Raw genomic sequence first — 22,022 nt, 5'->3', positions numbered from 1 at the left:
CTGAGCTTCACTGAGAATGAGGAGTGGGAGAGCCACTGTGACCCTGATAGCTCAGTGAGGTGATGCATGGAGGTCCCCTGTAGCTCAGTTGGTAAGAGCATGGTGCTTGCAACGCCAGGGTTGTGGGTTAATTTCCCACGGGGGGGCCAGTATGAAAATGTATGCACTCACTAACTGTAAGTGAGAGCGTCTGCTAAATGACTAAAATGTAAATGTGGTCAGAAAGGTTGTGCCTGGCTGCTTCCTCATTTGGAGCCCCTTGTCCTAGTTTTGTAAAATCCTCGAAGACACTGGCTGCCCACACCTTGTCTCTCCACTAAATCGGGGAAGTATTCTAGAGGGTGTGCCTTTTTCCTTCAAGTCTGGTTTTGTCATCTAACGACACAAAGCCTTGTTTCACATAGGCTACAAGGTCACTGACCCCTGATTTACAAACTAATTGGGTTTACAGTTCACTCACTTTAGACACTGAAAAAAACTAGCAGGGAGGGAGAAATGCATGCCTGAAGTTCAGCAACATGCAGGCTCAGGGTACGCACACACACACACACCCCCCCAACACCACTACTTACTTGGAGAGGGAGACTCCTCCTGCTTTCCCTATGAGTTCCTCATGGTGAAGCACCGCCTCGTTCCAGGGAATGTCCAGGAATTTGAGCAGCGTCCTCATCCACTTCTCTGGATGGAGGACCAGCTGTTCATAATGCACCGGCAGACACTTGTCCGAGGCCTCCAGGCACTGAGTGTACATGGTCTCTATGGCCCTGTTCCACTTGGTCAGGCAGTCTCTGTAGCTGCCCAGGTCAAAGCCAGCGATCGTCACCTTCCGTGAGATCATCGAGTGGACCGAGGCGCGTCCGTCCCGGATCATCAGCACGAACTTGGCGTGCGGGAAGATCTTAGCCAGGTAGGAGAGGGACTTTAGAGCAAAAGGGTCCTTGTTACAGAGGAAGTTGGCGGGCTCGCCGTGCTTCACGATGATCTCCAGGAGGAAGGCCTGCATGGCGGCGTCCAGGACCTCGTCGGTCACCCCGGCCTCGTCCAGACGCATCTTCTCCCTCCCCGACCGCGACCACATCTGTTTCATGGCCAGGATACGAGGAATAACTCTGGTCTCCTCTCCACACCGCACCTCAGGGTGAGCATCCATCATGGCTCTCATCAACGTGGTCCCACTCCTGGGAACCCCTCCAATGAACACTAGGGGCATGTCCTTGTTGTAGACAAATGGAGCGGAGAGGTTATGTCCCCCGGGACCGGAGCCCCGCAGGATGGTGGAGGAGCCCAACGAGCCCCCCAGGACTCCCTGGCCCCCAGGCTGGCTGCTGCGCTCCTCGATGCGGTGGTGGCACTCCATGGCGTGGCGGCCCAAGTAGAAGACTGTGACTGAGCTGATGACCAGACAGGCCACCAGAAGGTTCTGCTTCAGCTTCATCATCATCATCATCACCATCTCAGGACCAGGGAGGGGGAGGATGGAGGTGTACCAGAGGAGGTAGTGTGGGAGTGGAGGAGGAGGAGAGAAGAGAAAGGGAACGGAGGGGGAGGAACGGAGGGGGAGGAACCTCCCTTCAAGGTTGGCGATGGGGGGCAGAGTGTGTTGTGTGTTCCCCGGTGGTCAGCGCTCGTCGCGTGCCCAGCTCCATCAGGCCTGGGGAAGGACAGAATAAAAATAAAACATAATATAATCAAAAAGCCTTTGTTGGAACAGTAGAACATGGCAACTTCAAATCAGATCTTGATAGAGATCTTGGAATCCTAGATCATTTGTACACTGCTGGAAGAAATCAAGCTATAAGGCTAGAACCAAAGGTTCAATGGCTCGCTTCATATATGGTCCTAAAAAAGGCTCTGTTCAGAAAAGCAAAACACCCTTATTTTCAGCATTATACTGTACTGACCCATCTCCACAAAGAGAGCACAGTAAAACTATGAACCGAGCTGTGCAAGTTATTTTGTATTGTTATATTAGTTAAATATATACATTTGAAATGACCAAATAATTCCTTATATCCAATGTAGGAATTACCCTGAACATATAATGACAAATACCCTCAGAGAAATGTAGGCTACAGAAGAAAAGTTCCACTTTGACCTCAAAAACCAGTAATGATCACATTCCCTCTGTCTGACAAGGTTATGCATCTCACACCAAAACCACTGTACAACTATGGTGTAAAAGAAACAAAGCTAAGGCCGACAAAGTTGTCAGAAAAACCCTTCAGACACAATCAAGGCTCTCAGCTGACACAAGCCCATAGGAATGAATCCAGGCCACAGACTAGAGGGAGAGAGAGGGAGAGAGACAGACACTGAGAGGAAGGGAGAGAGAGACAGAGCAAGCGAGAGAGTAGCTCCACTATTCAGCACTCGGTCTAAGCCATAAGCATTTAGGACTTCCCCAGTGACACATTTAGCAAAGAAATACCCAATCTAAAAACAAGACAAAGATTCTATTTAGCCCTCAGAGCGAAATCTCTATTTTATCCACCATCCTGTTCTATTTTTCCCCTTTTCCACCACCCTGTTCTATTTTTCCACCACCCTGTTCTATTTACCCACCATCCTGTTCTATTTTTCCACCACCCTGTTCTATTTTCCCACCACCCCGTTCTATTTTCCCACCACCCTGTTCTATTTTCCCACCACCCTGTTCTATTTTCCCACCACCCTGTTCTATTTTCCCACCACCCTGTTCTATTTTCCCACCACCCTGTTCTATTTTCCCACCACCCTGTTCTATTTTCCCACCACCCTGTTCTATTTTCCCACCACCCTGTTCTATTTTTCACACCACCCTGTTCTATTTTTCCACCATCCTGTTCTATTTTTCCACCATCCTGTTCTATTTTTCCACCACCCTGTTCTATTTTTCCACACCACCCTGTTCTACTTTTCCCACCACCCTGTTCTATTTTTCCCACCACCCTGTTCTATTTTTCCCACCACCCTGTTCTATTTTTCCCACCACCCTGTTCTATTTTTCCCACCACCCTGTTCTATTTTTTCCACCACCCTGTTCTAATATTCCACCACCCTGTTCTAATTTTCCCACTCGTCTTTTTACTTGTTCCCGGGGTTCAGTTTGTTTCTTGGGCTGAGAGAGACGATCCTGACCAGGAACAAGACGTCCAACCTCTGCCCTCTAATTTGGCCCTGAGCAGTTACACAGGCTCTGATTTACTGAGTGGGTGGTGTGACACATCACGTTACTCTGGGTCATTGCCAACTAAAAAGGGACCAAGAGTACCAACATGTGAAGTTTATACGAGCATATCAAATTTGGTGTCAAATGAAAGCTAAGAGTCTATATTTTGGGGAAATAAGGCAAAATTGTGTTGTTGTTTTTTTAAACAATTTTCCATCCTAAAAATGTTTAATAAGCAAAGGCTTTGATTTCTGGCCACACAAGCTAGGTTCGCATCCAATTGGCGACAGATTTATGTGAATATTCTAAAGTCAGCATAAATAAAATATTATGCGCATTGTCCCACCAGTGGTGTTTCCACTAAACGGACTTCTTGCGGATAATAACCAGTGCGTGATGAGAGCGCACACAAAAACATAGTTTTTCACCTGTGTTTTCATGCACCGAATACAAATCTGAAGCTCAATGCGTTTCCATTGCATTTCAACTCTCCCTATAGGTTTTGTCCAAAAAAACTTTTGCGTTAATTAGCAAATGTGCCAACTCTGGTCTTGGCACCTGCACTCTAGCCAACAGCTCCCAGATACAGGCTGCGGCAGGTAGTTTAATCTACATTAGATTTTATGGATAAGAGCAAGAATATTTGTATTTGTCAAACAGCAGTCAAGCGTCGATCATTATGTCACCAGAATAAGACCCTCAATATTTATTGGAAAGGAGCATCAAGCTCATCACCGTGCACATTCACCACCCTGTGAAGTTCATCATAACTTATTTCATCTGTAGCCTAATAAACTGCATGGTTTCCCGAGTCGTAATGGGAGGACCACACACACCATATCATCACGTGACTCTAAGTTTACTTCGATACGATGGTTGTTATATCAATATCTGCGCATTAAAAGGCGTTTCCTCCACCATTTCTCGCATTATTAAATTTTACCGACACAAACAGATCCCACCATGTTGAACGAACAAATTATCTGTCGGCATTTATGTAAAAAATGTACCGAAACTACCTGTTTCCATCACAGCTGTTGTGATAAAAAAAAAAACACGGTATGACTTTACTTGCATAAAAACTGTGGATGGAAACGTGGCTACAGATAGAAAAGGGGTCTTAAAAAACATCTACCAGAAAAAGTTAGACTGTTATTAGGCTATTAGAAATACATCAACACAACAATGTTGAAGGACCCTGCCAACTAATATCAACATTGATATTTAGAAATATTGCCTTGGGTAATGTCATTCTGATACCAAAAACCCACATATCTTTAAGATATTTTCTAATTTCTCTCCCTCACGAGGGAGGATTATGAAAGTTCACAGAAGTAACAAGTTTAGGTTTTTACTGATAACAATTTGGTTTATGAATTATTGTGATTAAAAACGTGTCGCTCTTAAAAATCGGTAACAGAATGAGTACGGTTACATGCATAATGAGATTATTGTGGATAGTCAGATTATAATAGTTTGATTAAAATGTTTACATGCTTTGCAAGAAGAACGATTTCCCAAATAATCCTGTTGACATGGACACATCTGAAATCAGGCTACCTGATAGCACTCTAAATGCAGAAAAATCTTTCTACACAGCGAACATGTTATTTTTGGGAAGCATATTTGATTCTGAGTTTGGACATATAAAGTTTGTATGCGAAAACGACTAAGATGCATACATTCAGTTGTTCTGAACTCACTTCACTCGAGCTAAAGAGGGAGGCTAGCTCGGCTGGTGCTAGCACATGCGCTGATCGAATAGACCGCTGGAAGGCCGATTAAGGTGTTTCATTTGAATAATTTGAAAGATTGCTCAGAAAACCTGGGGCCTCATTTATCATATCTGTGCGTAAACCATGCGTGGGATCATTTACACGCAAAGTGTGAGATTTATCAATATGAACTTTTGCTTGAGAGTGTGCGTATATTTACGCACAGCCGTGACCATGCATATGCACAGTGTCAAGTGGTAGAATAAGGGAACTGCTTGTCAAGCGTAGAATGGGGAAAATATGTTAAAAACAGATTACAGTTTTCGATTTAATTGTATTTCCATTATGAATTCATGCTACATATCTTGACAGGCTATATCACAATTTGACCACATCAGTTAGTTTATTAAAGATAATAATCCATATCAAGTACAGTGAGGGGGAAAAAGTATTTGATCCCCTGCTGATTTTGTACGTTTGCCCACTGACAAAGACATGATCAGTCTATAATTTTAATGGTAGGTTTATTTGAACAGTGAGAGACAGAATAACAACAAAAAAATCCAGAAAAACGCATGTGAAAAATGTTAAAAATTGATTTGCAATTTAATGAGGGAAATAAGTATTTGACCCCTCTGCAAAACATGACTTAGTACTTGGTGGCAATCACAGAGGTCAGACGTTTCTTGTAGTTGGCCACCAGGTTTGCACACATCTCAGGAGGGATTTTGTCCCACTCCTCTTCGCAGATCTTCTCCAAGTCATTAAGGTTTCGAGCCTGACGTTTGGCAACTCGAACCTTAAGCTACCTCCACAGATTTTCTATGGGATTAAGGTCTGGAGACTGGCTAGGCCACTCCAGGACCTTCATGTGCTTCTTCTTGAGCCACTCCTTTGTTGCCTTGGCCGTGTGTTTTGGGTCATTGTCATGCTGGAATACCCATCCACGACCCATTTTCAATGCCCTGGCTGAGGGAAGGAGGTTCTCACCCAAGATTTGATGGTACATGGCCCCGTTCATCGTCCCTTTGAAGCGGTGAAGTTGTCCTGTCCCCTTAGCAGAAAAACACCCCCAAAGCATAATGTTTCCACCTCCATGTTTGATGGTGGGGATGGTGTTCTTGGGGTCATAGGCAGCATTCCTCCTCCTCCAAACACGGCGAGTTGAGTTGATGCCAAAGAGCTCGATTTGTCTCATCTGACCACAACACTTTCACCCAGTTCTCCTCGGAATCATTCAGATGTTCATTGACAAACTTCAGACGGGCTTGTATATGTGCTTTCTTGAGCAGGGGGACCTTGCGGGCGCTGCAGGATTTCAGTCCTTCACAGCGTAGTGTGTTACCAATTGCTTTCTTGGTGACTATGGTCCCAGCTGCCTTGAGATCATTGACAAGATCCTCCTGTGTAGTTCTGGGCTGATTCCTCACCGTTCTCATGATCATTGCAACTCCACGAGGTGAGATCTTGCATGGAGCCCCAGGCCGAGGGAGATTGACAGTTATTTTGTGTTTCTTCCATTTGCGAATAATCGCACCAACTGTTGTCACCTTCTCACCAAGCTGCTTGACGATGGTCTTGTAGCCCATTCCAGCCTTGTGTGGGTCTACAATCTTGTCCCTGACATCCTTGGAGAGCTCTTTGGTCTTGGCCATGGTGGAGAGTTTGGAATCTGATTGATTGATTGGTTCTGTGGACAGGTGTCTTTTATACAGGTAACAAGCTGAGATTAGGAGCACTCCCTTTTAAGAGTGTGCTCCTAATCTCAGCTCGTTACCTGTATAAAAGACACCTGGGAGCCAGAAATCTTTCTGATTGAGAGGGGGTCAAATACTTATTTCCCTCATTAAAATGCAAATCAATTTAACATTTTTCACATGTGTTTTTCTGGATTTTTTGTTGTTGTTATTCTGTCTCTCACTGTTCAAATAAACCTACCATTAAAATTATAGACTGATCATTTCTTTGTCAGTGGGCAAACGTACAAAATCAGCAGGGGATCAAATACTTTTTTCCCCTCACTGTACAGTAATTTGTTAAAATTAGAGGTACAGTGGGGAGAACAAGTATTTGATACACTGCCGATTTTGTAGGTTTTCCTACTTACAAAGCATGTAGAGGTCTGTCATTTTTATCATAGGTACACTTCAACTGCAAATTAATTACTTAAAAATCATACAATGTGATTTTCTGGATTTTTGTTTTAGATTCCGTCTCTCACAGTTGAAGTGTACCTATGATAAAAATGACAGACCTCTACATGCTTTGTAAGTAGGAAAACCTGCAAAATCAGCAGTGTATCAAATACTTGTTCTCCCCACTGTACGTGTGAAAGTGAAACCATTGAGTAAATACTATAAAAAGACTGAGAATGGGAAATGGAATGAGAGATGGCTGATCTAGCTCTGTTGGAAGATTTGGCACGCGTTCCATTTCGCAGAGAGTTCGTTTTTAGAGACAAGTGGGACTTTTTATGCAGAAAGTACAGATGGGTTTTGGGAAACAATATCTGATGAGCCAATCTTATAGGATCTTTGCGAGGATTTAAGACCTACTTTAGAAAGAGAAACACGCCATTCCAGCGCACATCCAAGTTCTATCCACCCTCTGGTTTTTGTCAACGGGCACTTTTCAGTGGGAGCTTGCCGATCAGCATCTCACAAAACCTTTGGGTTGTACTCAATCTCTGACACTAACACCCCTGTCTCTAAAAAAATTAATATATATTCAATTTTTTTTGGTTGTGCCGTTGTATTTCATGGTACGCCATTGTATATTTCCCACAAGCGTTAAAAAAGTATGATTGACCATAAATTGTTAATTAGGGGCGTTTTGAAGTGCAAATAGCCATGGTCGTGCACGAGCACTGAAAACAATTGGAATTTATCAATGGTTATCTCCTACCGGTGTGCTATGACGCTCGTAGGATTGTTTGATAAATAATACAATGTGGCTTGTGACTCAAAAGACACCTCAATTGGTTGGTCACGAAGCAAAAAAGTTAGTTTACTGTGCTCTACTTTTCTTTACTGTACTGTGCGCTACTCTGCTGTGCTCTACTGTACTGGAAATTGAGCAAGTTGAGGTGTTTAAACTGCTTGGAGTAACCCTAGATTGTAAACCGTCATGGTCAAAACATGTTGATACAACAGTAGCTAAGATGGGGAGAAGTCTGTCTATAATAACGCGCTGCTCTGCCTTTTTAGCAACACTGTCAACAAGGCAGGTCCTACAGTCTCTAGTTTTGTCGCACCTGGACTACTGTTCAGTCGTCTGGTCATGTGCCACAAAGACAGACCTCGGGGAAAATTACAATTGGCTCAGAACAGGGCAGCACGGCTGGCCCTTAAATGTACACAGAGAGGTAACATTAATAATATGCATGTCAATCTCTCATGGCTCAAGGAAGAGGAGAGATTGACTTCATCACTAATTGTATTTGTATGAAGTGTTGACATGCTGAATCCACCGAGGTGTCTGTTTAAACTACTAGCACACAGCTCAGACACCCATGCATACCCCACAAGACATACCACCAGAGGTCTCTTCACAATCCCCAAGTCAAGAACAGACAATGGGAGGCACACAGTACTACATAGAGCCATGACTACATGGATCTCTAATCCACATCAAGCAGTAAAATTAGATTTTTAAAAATCAGATAAAAATCCACCTTATAGAACAGCGGGGACTATGAAGAGACACACACGATAAGACACGCACTCTACACACACACATACACAGATGAAAAGCTACAGGATTCTTCCGATGTCATTGAGGAGTATGCCACATCAGTCACTGGCTTCATCAATAAGTGCAGATGACGTCGTCCCCACAGTGACTGTACGTACATACCCCAACCAGAAGCCATGGATTACAGGCAACACCCGCACTGAGCTAAAGGGTAGAGCCGCCGCTTTCAAGGAGTGGGACTCTAACCCGGAAGCTTATAAGAAATCCCGCTATGCCCTCCGACGAACCATCAAACAGGCAAAGCGTCAATACAGGACTAAGATCGAATCGTACTACACAGGCTCCGACGCTCGTCAGATGTGGCAGGGTTTGCAAACTATTACAGACTACAAAGTGAAGCACAGCCGCGAGCTGCCCAGTGACACGAGCCTACCAGACGAGCTAAATGACTTCTACGCTCGCTTCGAGGCGAGTAACACTGAAACATGAATGAGAGCATCAGCTGTTCCGGACGACTGTGTGATCACACTCTCCGTAGCCATTGTGAGTAAGACCTTTAAACAGGTCAACATTCACAAGGCCGCAGGTCCAGACGGATTACCAGGACGTGTACTCCGAGCATGCGCTGACCAACTGGCAAGTGTCTTCACTGACATTTTCAACCTCTCCCTGTCTGAGTCTGTAATACCAACATGTTTCAAGCAGACCACCATAGTCCCTGTTCCCAAGAACACTAAGGTAACCTGCCTAAATGACTACCGACCCGTAGCACTCACGTCTTTAGCCATGAAGTGCTTTGAAAGGCTGGTAATGGCTCACATCAACACCATTATCCCAGAAACCCTAAACCCGCCCCAACAGATCCACAGATGATGCAATCTCGATTGCGCTCTACACTGCCCTTTCACACCTGGACAAAAGGAACACCTATGTGAGAATGCCATTTATTGACTACAACTCAGTGTTCAACACCATAGTGCCCTCAAAGCTCATCACTAAGCTAAGGACCCTGGGATTAAACACCTCCCTCTGCAACTGGATCCTGGACTTCCTGACGGGCCGCCCCCAGGTTGTAAGGGTAGGTAACAACATCCGCCACGCTGATCCTCAACACGGGGGCCCTCAGGGGTGCGTGCTCAGTCCCCTCCTGTACTCCCTGTTCACCCATGACTGCATGGCCAGGCACGACTCCATCATTAAGTTTGCTGATGACACAACAGTGGTAGGCCTGATCACCGACAACGACGAGACAGCCTATAGGGAGGAGGTCAGAGACATGGCCATGTGGTGCCAGGACAACAACCTCTCCCTCAACGTGATCAAGACAAAGGAGATGATTGTGGACTACAGGAAAAAGAAGAGGACAGAGCACGCCCCCATTCTCATTGACGGGGCTGTAGTGGAGCAGGTTGAGAGCTTCAAGTTCCTTGGTGTCCACATCACCAACAAACTAACATTGTCCAAGCACACCAAGACAGTCGTGAAGAGGGCAACACAAAACCTATTCCCCCTAAGGAGACTGAAAAGATTTGGCATGGGTCCTCAGATCCTCAAAAGGTTATACAGCTGCACCATCGAGAGCATCACTGCCTGGTATGGTAACTGCACGGCCTCTGACCGCAAGGCACTACAGAGGGTAGTGCGTACGGCCCAGTACATCACTGGGGCCAAGCTTCCTGCCATCCAGGACCTCTATACCAGGCGGTGTCAGAGGAAGGCCCTAAAAATTGTCAAAGACTCCAGCCACCCTAGTCATAGACTGTTCTCTCTGCTACCGCACGGCAAGCGGTACTGGAGCGCCAAGACTAGGTCCAAAAGGCTTCTAAACAGCTTCTACCCCCAAGCCATAAGACTCCTGAACATCTAATCAAATGGCTACCCAGAGTATTTGCAGGCTGGCTCCTCTGTCCTGGCAGTCTAGCAGCAGGCTGGAACCTTTTTCCTGACAGTCTAGCAGCAGGCTAGCAGGTTCCTCTGTCCTGACAGTCTAGCGGCAGGCTAGCAGGTTCCTCTGTCCTGACAGTCTAGCGGCAGGCTGGGTCCTCTGTCCTGACAGTCTAGCGGCAGGATGGTTCCTCTGTCCTGACACACTGACAGTCTAGCAGCAGGCTGGTTCCTCTCAAACATGATTAATTTATGAAGTAATAAAATAAAAACTATAGAATAGTAATACCGGTCGGTATTTGAGCATGATTACTACAAGTTTAGAGAACTGACTAACTTACCAAATCAAAATGTTTTTGCGGACATGGCTAATTGAGTGACTGTCAGTGACTGACATAACAAGAGAAAAACAGCTGATGCACAACCAAAATTTCGAAACTGCACCTTGTGTATTCTACTATTCTAACTCTCAGCAGTAAGTTGAGACCCCGACTGAGTTCCTGGAGGCCCCCCCCCCCCCTAGCGGCCGGGGGGCCCAAAGCGACCGCTTATGTCGCTTATGCCTGGAGCCGGCCCTGCTCACTCCCCCTCGCTTCTCTCTTATCTTCTCTGTGGCATTTGACTGACAGCTTTGATGTGTCTTTCTTGGCAAAGCTCAGCAAGGCATCATTAAAATCTGCTCTGACAACCGACTGACGCTACTGCCACAAACAACGCCCGCGCACGGTGACGCACAGTAACACCAGTCACAATGAACACCTTATGAAACAGTAATGGACGCACAGTCACAATGAACACCTTATGAAACAGTAATGGACGCACAGTAACACCAGTCACAACGAACACCTTATGAAACAGTAATGGACGCACAGTCACAATGAACACCTTATGAAACAGTAATGGACGCACAGTAACACCAGTCACAACGAACACCTTATGAAACAGTAATGGACGCACAGTAACACCAGTCACAATGAACACCTTATGAAACAGTAATGGACGCACAGTCACAATGAACACCTTATGAAACAGTAATGGACGCACAGTCACAATGAACACCTTATGAAACAGTAATGGACGACACAGTAACACCAGTCACAATGAACACCTTATGAAACAGTAATGGACGCACAGTCACAATGAACACCTTATGAAACAGTAATGGACGCACAGCAACACCAGTCACAACGAACACCTTATGAAACAGTAAATGGACGCACAGTAACACCAGTCACAACGAACACCTTATGAAACAGTAATGGACGCACAGTAACACCAGTCACAATGAACACCTTATGAAACAGTAAATGGACGCACACAAGCACAGGTTATCTGCGATGCAGATGTAACAATTGAAAAGAGCGAACACAAACCCACACAAGATGCCGTCACCCTCCTCTTCCCCTCACTTTTTCAAAGCAATTATTACTGGGGTTGAGGTGGGCCTTCACGCTTCAGCAAAGCAATTATTACAGACATCATTTATGTGAGTTTGTGTGTGTTTGTGTGCGGCATCCCTACAGCTAGCAACAACTGATAAGATGGAGGGAAATGGAAGAGGAAAGGAAAGCACTTCCCCAAGGTCTCCTCCTCCACAGACAGACTAGACGCTATGTTTGGCCTCGTTGTAGGTTATCGTCCTGCTGAAAAGGTGAATTCCTCTCCCAGTGTCTGGTAGAAAGCAGAATGAAGCGGTTTTTCCCTCTAGAATTTTGCCTGCGCTTTGCTCCGTTCTGATTATTTTTATCCTGAAAAACTCCCCAGTCCTTAACGATTACAAGCATACCTATTAGGGATGTGAACATTTAAAAACGTTAAAACGTTTAAACAAAATGGGATCCTTAACGTTAAGAAAAATCCCCAACTGAAAAGTGTTGTTTTCTTCCCTACACAAAATTCTAAATCACAGTGCAGTGGTTATCACAAAGCATATTATTATCAGTGTTACAGCCTAACTAGACGATAGCCTATTGATCAGTGTTACAGCCTAACTAGACGATAGCCTATTGATCAGTGTTACAGCCTAACTAGACGATAGCCTATTGATCAGTGTTACAGCCTAACTAGACGATAGCCTATTGATCAGTGTTACAGCCTAACTAGACGATAGCCTATTGATCAGTGTTACAGCCTAACTAGACGATAGCCTATTGATCAGTGTTACAGCCTAACTAGACGATAGCCTATTGATCAGTGTTACAGCCTAACTAGACGATAGCCTATTAAAAGCCTTGGGAAAGTTGTGTAATTTAAATTAAACCAAAGAAGAAGAGGCGAACTTTGGCTACTTTGGTGAATTTGCAAGGCATGCAAGACACTGCGAACTTCAGCTTAGAGGCCTTCACGGGTTTGCCACACACAGAGGCTCTATGACTGTTGACTCTTGCCTCTGATGACTTATGATTGGCCAACATCAAACAATAAGCAACATGTGCCCCTCTCGTGATAAGCAAGAGCAGAAGCATAAATTATAAAAATGTCTCTACTGCAACAGTCGCATTTGGATCTGTACGGGCCCTTCCGTACAAGTCAGTTACACATATCAGTTCTCGGGTAGTCGGGTACAGGTGGATCCGTGAAGACCTCTAATTCAGATTACCAAGACATATGCTCAACACGGTTCTTTCTGCCTGGGGCATGTTCATTACGCCGATTCTGTTGCAGAACATTTTGGAACGGAAGCAAACGGAACGAATCAGGGAGGGACCTGTCTGAATTTGTCCAATAGAAACTCTTGTTTTAGTTGCAAACTGTTTGGACTAATGTTTTTCCCCCCTGCTCTTACTCTTGGCTAATGATGCCAGTGTGTGTTCAGTCTTCGGCCTGTTGAGTGTAGAATATCCTAGCCTATTCACTGATGATAGGCCCTGCTTTACTGAAGTTGAGACACATTGCATGCTAAGAAACTGTGAGTTACAGCATTCCATTGCGAGATTCAGCTTTTGAGTGCCGACAGATGGGCCTAGTGCAGGGTTCTGACCTGTGCCCCTCCCCTCGCTCACTATGAAAGATGCAAGTGTTTGTGTTCTGGGAAGTACGGCAACTAATCAGTCTCCTCCGTTCCAAAAAATACTGAATTTAAGGAGTTGATTCCTAGCCGAATCAAGTCTTAACACTCAGAAATGGGAGTCGCCACCGAGAGCCGACGTGCAAGGAGTTGGAAAAAGGCAGAGAAAGGCAGGCAACATCAGTGAAGTCCTGTATGGCAATACTTTGAGAAGTTTAAATCAGAAGGAAATCCAAACTTTTGTGAGGCGGAATTAAAGTACAGTAATGGTAGTCCCGGTGCAATCCTTAACCATCTGAAAGGGACGCACCGTGACTTAACCATCTGAAAGGGACGCACCGTGACTTAACCATCTGAAAGGGACGCACCGTGACTTAACCATCTGAAAGGGACGCACCGTGACTTAACCATCTGAAAGGGACGCACCGTGACTTAACCATCTGAAAGGGACGCACCGTGACTTAACCATCTGAAAGGGACGCACCGTGACTTAACCATCTGAAAGGGACGCACCGTGACTTAACCATCTGAAAGGGACGCACCGTGACTTAACCATCTGAAAGGGACGCACCGTGACTTAACCATCTGAAAGGGACGCACCGTGACTTAACCATCTGAAAGGGACGCACCGTGAGACCCAAACCATTGCTGGCAGCAGTGTAGCTGCATTGTGAATTCATGTGGAATTTTATTCATGTTTCTTATAATAATTTTAATGGAAAAGCAATTTTAAAAAGGTCTGTTTAAACATTAAGAAAAATCATCCATTTGTCACAGCCCTAATACCCATACCATGATGCAGCCAGTTACGTGTTACGTTGGATAACCTTAATGCAAAGCCCTATGTTCTCCCATCCCATCACAGCCATTGAACTCTGTAGCTGTTTTAAAAATCACTGATGGCCTGCAGCTCAGTTCAGAAGGACGAATGTATCTTTGACGTGCCTGTGTGGTTAAATAAACCATGCGCAGCATAATTATTAACTTGACCATGTTTAAAGAGATATTCAATGTCTGATTTGTTATTGTTACCCATCTACCAATCAGTACCCTTATTTATGAGTTTGAAAAGCTCCCTGGTCTTTGTAGTTGGATCTGTGCTTGAAATTCAATCATTGACTGAGGGACCTTACAGATGTTGTATGGGGGACAGAGGAAGGGGTAGTCATTCAAAAATCATGTCAACCCCTATTATTTCACAGAGTGAGTCCATATAACTTGTGATTTGTTAAGCCACATTTTACTTCTGAACTAATTTAGGCTTGCCTAAACAAAGGGGATAAACATTTATGTAACTATATTTTATTTATACCATTTTAATTAAATTTGTAAAAATGTGTAGAATTTTCTATTAACTTTTACATTATGGAGTATTTTGTGTAGATCAATAAAATAAAAAAAATCACAATCACAATTAAATCTATTTAAATCCGACTTTGTAACAAAAAAAACCGTGAAAGAAATCCAAGGGGGATGAATACTTATGATACCCAATGGAACAGTGGGTAAGCAGTACAGGGACCTGTTCAAATACTTCAGTAATGCATCTTTGCTTCCAACCTTCCTTAAAGTAGAGCTGAATCGGTTGGATTGGTGTAATTAAAAGGGGTGTGGTAACCTTACTTTCACCTAAACAATCACTTCTAGGCCTGTGTCTGTGCTTTATACCTGGAAGAGAGAATTATAGTTAACGGTACTCATCCCTCTCCTTTCCCGCGGTGGGCTTGTTTAAGTTATTTCGGCCCACCCACACCTCTGCGTCTTCTCCTTGTTGACTCAACGTTTGAGGGAGGAGGGGGAGAAAACAGCCCTGCCAACACCTTGAGTCTATTATAAAGTGGCTTCTGAAGGAGGCCTCCTGGTTCCGTTTCCTAGCCTGATTAAACCGAATCGTTCAGTCTAAGGTTTTAACTAGGCTACCGGTTTCTTCCAAGGCTGAGTTAACTCTAATTGCACTGAAACAGCAGGATTTCACAACTAGCGTGTGTCAGGATTTCCCCGCCCGCCCAGCCAGACCCTATACACAGTGTACAAAACATTAAGAACACCTGCTCTTTCCATTACATAGACTGACCAGGTAAAAGCTATGATCCCCTTATTGATGTCACTTGTTAAATCCACTTCAAATCAGTGTTGATGAAGGGGAGGAGACAGGTTAAAGAAGGATTTTTAAGCCTTGAGAGAATTGAGACATGGCTTGTGTATGTGTGCCATTCAGAGGGTGAATGGGCAAGACAAAATGTTTGCGTTTCTTTGAAAGGGGTATGGTAGTAGGTGCCAGGCGCACCGGTTTGAGTGTGTCAAGAACTGCAACTCTGCTGGGTTTTTCACGCTCAACAGTTTCCCGTGTGTATCAAGAATGGTCCACCACCCAAAGGACATCCAGCCAACTTGACACAACTGTGGGAAGCGTTGGAGTCAACATGGGCCAGCATCCCTGTGGAACGCTTTCGACACCTTGTAGAGTCCATGCCCCGACGCATTCAGTCTGCTCTGACGGCAAAAGGGGGTCCAACTCAATATTAGGAAGGTGTTCCTAATGTTTGGTATACTCAGTGTATGTCTCCCTCCATGTCATTATCTTGAGGTCATTCTACTTCCGTTTTAAAAACACCCAACTAAACCCAGATCTGGCCTCACCATCAAAGCCAACAGACACCCTATACAGTGCACTACTCCTGGTCAAAAGTAGTGACCTAAATATTTAGGAATAAGGTGCCTTTTGGGACACAAACATGGAAAAGTAGACAGTCAACCATTCCCAAACTTCAAGGAATAGGAAAGGAATTTCCAGAGGTAGGAACATTCCTAAAGGGAAAAGCCACTGGCCTGAATTACAACTTGTGGTTAAGCTTTAGCGGCAGACAGATTGGTTTCACGTTTCACCTGGCTCGACTGTGCGGACCGAGCTGAAATGAAGAATGTGTTTGTGTTAAATGAATTGAGGCTCATTGATCTGTGAAGGGGGGTTGAAATTCTCTATGGGCCCATGCAGAAACCAGACCACCAGATCAACACTTAATAACAAGGGAGGAAGTATTTGTGTGTGTGTCTATGTGTGTGTCTGTCTCTGTGTGTGGAACAAGGGTGGGGGGCTCCAAAACTGAGGCCCTGCCATGACAGACGAGGGAGGGGGGGGGAGGGGGAGACTAGACCTACACACTGCCATGACACCTCGACCAGGCCTACACACTGCCATGACACCTCGACCTACACACTGCCATGACACCTCGACCAGGCCTACACACTGCCATGACACCTCGACCAGGCCTACACACTGCCATGACACCTCGACCTACACACTGCCATGACACCTCGACTCGGCCTACACACTGCCATGACACCTCGACCAGGCCTACACACTGCCATGACACGTCGACTAGACCTACACACTGCCTGTACCTTCTGCATATTATTCAGCTTTTGTTAGAAACATGAAAACATTGTTTAGAAAGGAACCATTGATGAGATCAGCACTATTCAGAAAATACTTGGATCAACTATGACAAACAGATCGACTATGCCAAACAGAGAAACTATCAATTTACCTGTGGCAGCTCCAAGTTCCTGCCTAGGGACCATCTCAGTGTTAAAAAATGACCCAACCTTTATCAGTTTTCAATGGGATATTAGACTTAGACCCAACCTGTATCGGTTCCGATTGGATATTTGGTACATGCTTCACTTCCACAGGATGCTAACCTGCATCCCAAATGACATGACTTTATTCCCTACATGGTGCATGACTTTATTTCCCATGTGCCCTGGTCAAAAGTAGTGCACTATAAAAGGAACAGGGTGGCATTTGAGACGTATCCCTAGATCAATCAGGCAGAACGGAACAGAACAGTGGCCGGAGCTTAACCTGGGATTGACCTTTGACCCAACAGATAACACCATACATCACGTGAGAGAGAACCACCCAAATTACACCCTATCCCCTATATAGTGCACTACTTTGACCAGGGCCCATAGGGGAAAGTGTGCCATTTGAGGCAGTCCTATTCTATGGGGTCAGCTTCTAGCATTGCTAATTGTCACTTCAGCACAATTCCAGTCAATGGCTTTAGGACTTTTTTGGTTTTGAAATTTAAGCTGGAAGCTGCAAATTGCCCATAGTTACTGTTGAGCCAAATCAAAATTCAAGACACACTTGAACTATGGAATATAATATTTTGATGTTTCTCAAACTCAGGAGGACTGGACTCCACAATCATTTGTACTGATGGAAACGTCCCCGTTAATGTGACTAGATAATCCTACACTGACTATAGAGACTCCACTACCTAGCAGGCAGCGGTAGCAGGCCGCACCCGGCAGAACCAGCCAGTTGCCACTAGTCATTTCAATCCGCCACTAAAGCTCTGTACAGAGCAAAGCCAACGGGTACCGACAACATCCCGCTCCCAGTCACTGCCTACAGACTATTCATTAGCATGTATGAATGAATGAATTGATGCTCCGCTCTCTAGTGCACTCTCCTCTCTCTCTGCAACCATCACACACACACACACACACACACACACACACACACACACACACACACACACACACACACACACACACACACACACACACACACACACACAAATCATCACTTGCATTTAAATATGCTGAATAGGGATAGTGATGTCACACCATTCAATGAGGATGATAAGTCATACAGCAGCTGTGACGGGTGAGACAGCGGGAAACGTCTGAGACGGGTGAGACAGCGGGAAACGTCTGAGACGGGTGAGACAGCGGGAAACGTCTGAGACGGGTGAGACAGCGAGAAACGTCTGAGACGGGTGAGACAGCGGGAAACGTCTGAGACGGGTGAGACAGCGGGAAACGTCTGAGACGGGTGAGACAGCGGGAAACGTCTGAGACGGGTGAGACAGCGGGAAACGTCTGAGACGGGTGAGACAGCGGGAAACGTCTGAGACGGGTGAGACAGCGGGAAACTGCTGAGACGGGTGAGACAGCGGGAAACGTCTGAGACGGGTGAGATACACTAGGACGAGGCTGCAGAAGGACGAGCAGACTATTCCCCATCGTTTATCAGTGCAATTTTGACAGCCAACTGGCTGAAAAATGTTGAGAGTCTTTATCTAATGTTCCTTCATTAGATTTTAGCTAATTATTATATAATTATATTAATTTTTTTATTTGATTCTTGCTCTGGCTAGCATTAGTTGTTGATCATGTGCATATAGGGAAAGATAGCCTACCTTTTTATGGTTGTTTGATCAACAGGACTGTAAAGTTCTCAAATGTAAGAGGACCCCCGTGGTACTTAGCTACATATTTGCAGAAATCCAAATCAAGTGTATTTTGTGGCTTTTGCCGAATGCGTTCTAATTATCTAATGTCGCGCTGTTGCAACTGCCTGTAAACACACAGTCCATTTCAAAGTGAATGATGGCCGGCCCTTATGACAAATGGCTTATTTGCATTTACAGTAGACCTACTGTACCTCTGATTGGCTATGGCGCACCGTTCTGCGTAGACGAGAGATGTTTTTCTTCCGTTTTGTTTACTGCCCTGCCACTTTCCCACTCTATATTGCTATAGAATTTTCACAAATGCCTACGTCATTCCCAAACATTCTAAGAATTTATGAAAAAGTGAAAATGACCATATCTAAGTGCTCGCTTGTCATAAAATATAAATAAATAAAATAATAAGTGTCATTCTTTCTCGGGTGAACAGATTTTAATAAGATTTCATGTTGCTAAAATGCTGTAAGTTCCACTTTAACAGTGACCAATCAGAGGTCTCTATAGCATAATGTCATTTGTGAGGTTCCGTTTACATAGTCTAATGGACCGACTTGGAAAAAGACAGCTCCTGCGTCAAGCGCTGTAAAAGGCACCCTATTTCCTATATAGTGCACTACCTACTACCAGGCTCTGGTCAAAAGTAGTGCACTATATAGGGAATAAGGTGGCATTTGGGACGCACCCTGACTAACTGGACTGTGATTGTAGACAGACCACCTGCAGGAACAGATGTGTGGGGCGGGCTGTGGGCACCATGTCACCAGAATATGAATAAAACTCACCGTTAAAACCACTAGAAATAGAGGCTACTCGTTCTATGAAACAAACATCAACCACTAGAAATAGAGGCTACTCGTTCTATGAAACAAACATCAACCACTAGAAATAGAGGCTACTCGTTCTATGAGACAAACATCAACCACTAGAAATAGAGGCTACTCGTTCTATGAAACAAACATCAACCACTAGAAATAGAGGCTACTCGTTCTATGAGACAAACATCAACCACTAGAAATAGAGGCTACTCGTTCTATGAGACAAACATCAACCACTAGAAATAGAGGCTACTCATTCTATGAAACAAACATCAACCACTTTCTACCAAGAGTTCCATCGTTATAACAGCCATGGGTTCAAAAACATTGTAATATTAATAATATTTATTATAGGATAACAGACAAAGACATCCCATCATCCTCCCTACCTCAATGTATTTGGCTATTGTAGTAGAGAGTAAACTGGAGGATAATTTGATGCATACACCAAATATCTGTCATCATCATTTCTTTTCAACATAAGTTTTTTTTTTTACAGCTGTAGGAATGGCCTGCAATGGAAATACATAACTACATTCATGTTAAGCCCATTCCTCCGTTACTGCAGGCAGCTGATGGCAAAACATCGGAGGTAGACCTACTTCATGGCTGGTTGCGAAATTCATAATAATTGTCTCGAGCAATTAGGCTACATATAGTCCTGGAGGTCAAGGGTAGGAGGCATCCCTTTGAACATTATCACGTTTGTATAATTCCGTCCAAACATTTCATGTGCTATGCTGACCAGTAAGGATTACACATCAATAGTCTGCATACAGGATATCATCTGATGTGGACATATTCAAGGTAAAAAAAAAAAAAAAAAAATGACGACGTGATTTTAACTACGTTACCCATGTCATTCTTCGGTTTACACAACCCCTCTGCTACAGATACATAGGTCGAGACCCCCATCATCAGCAATGTTTGCTGTTTTAGTTGTGCCCACATCAACAGTTACCATTGTTTTCAAGGTACAAGCATTATTTACAGGCTACAGAAAATTGTATCTGGTTAAAAACCCGTTAACATTACTTCCAATACGGAGACAAAACACTCGATCAATGTAGTTGTCTATTTGACATGGGCTTGACAGATCATGATTATTGTTGTGCCAAGACATGATACATGTTCAGCCTTCATCCACCGGGCGGCACGTGCTAAAACGTTCTACGGTGATGCAAAGTTATCAGCGCATTTCACATCTTGACGAATTATAGAAAGATCTAAGCTAAAACTACATTGTAAAGACTTCCGAATGAGTTATGCTCAAATGTGTAGTGATTGGTAGCCTACTAGGTAGACAGTCGCGGTTATCAGCACTGATGCTGGAAGAGAAGACCAAAGCGAAAAGAAAGGGACATTGCTACACTGTCGCAATCTTCTTTCCTTTGATACAATATAAACACCAACCTAATGCAGCAGATCCAGCGCGGGAGAGAGTTGATCAACCTGCTTATCTAATAGTTGAACACTGTTGCTCGTACATTCCATCCGTTCTATTTGCTCGCTGTTGTTCCACTGATCCGACACATATTATTACTTGTTACTGCTTTCTTTTCAATTGTGTCGCTGCAAACGCGTCACCCCTACTTTACTAGAGTCTGGTGTAATCATTGGTCCAAACAGTTGCAAACATTTGCGTTTTGCAACGAAAACGAAAGTTTCTATTGGATAAATTCAGATAGGTCCCGCACCATGTCCTTCCGTTTGCTTCCGTTTAAGAAACATTTTGCAACAGAATCGACATAATGAATATGCCCCTGGTGCCCTGGAATTGCAAGCCGGTACGCGATTGGACCACCTGCAGAAGACGATCATAATGTGTCATGGTAGAGGATTGGTTAAATGCTTTGAAGGGTGTGGTTAGAATGTACCCCACGCTTTTAAAGAGACAGTTGTCTCCATTTGAAATATTGGCGCAACAGCTCACTGTATTATAAAGCTAACAGTACATTTTATTTAGATAAATACAAATGTAATAATTGATTTACTCTTCCAATGATTTGAGTCCACAACCACAACGTTGTATCTGTCATTCTAATTACAGGCTACAGATGTTACTGGAAAATATGTTCATTTGCATATTCACACAAGATCATTTAAGATCAGTTTGAGTTGTGATCAATTTTTGACATTTTAATCACGTGAATTAAATAAGTAATCAACCACACCATATTATAGGCTAAATCTCAACACAGTTGATTGATTTACCAGGTTTAGGTATCCAGTTGTACATGCCCTTGAGGTTTTGTTGCTCTCTATCTGAAAAACATGGCTACAAAGACAGTAGACAGACAGTCCACTGAACTCCAATAGAGATGCTGTTACACTGCAGTATGTATGTGACTGCTGACCTTGCGTGGGTCTGGAACATGGTAGATGGAGAGCAGCGGAGGCTGCTGAGGGGAGGACGGCTCATAATAATGGCTGGAAGGGATAAAATGGAAACCATGTGTTTGATGCCATTCCACTGATTCCGCTCCAGACATTATT

At 44.2% G+C, this 22,022-nt stretch overlaps 1 protein-coding gene across 1 annotated transcript; it reads right to left on the bottom strand.

The window, feature by feature from the left end:
- Positions 1-568: 568 nt before the first annotated feature.
- Positions 569-21,078, bottom strand: LOC311101680 (protein-tyrosine sulfotransferase 1-like; the record flags this gene model as incomplete). Its single annotated transcript, XM_084142832.1, has 2 exons — positions 20,940-21,078; positions 569-1,651 (listed from the first exon to the last, which is right to left on the bottom strand). Exon 2 carries the CDS (start codon positions 1,451-1,453, stop codon positions 569-571), a length of 885 nt encoding a protein of 294 aa, XP_083998958.1. The 5' UTR covers positions 1,454-1,651; positions 20,940-21,078.
- Between the last annotated feature and the right edge of the window lie 944 nt (positions 21,079-22,022).

This window comes from Coregonus lavaretus (genome assembly GCF_964263955.1).
Source record: "Coregonus lavaretus genome assembly, chromosome: 26".
NCBI classification, from domain to species: Eukaryota; Metazoa; Chordata; class Actinopteri; order Salmoniformes; family Salmonidae; genus Coregonus; species Coregonus lavaretus.
Note: the sequence above shows the minus strand (reverse complement) of the source record. Positions and strands in the feature narration are given on the sequence as shown.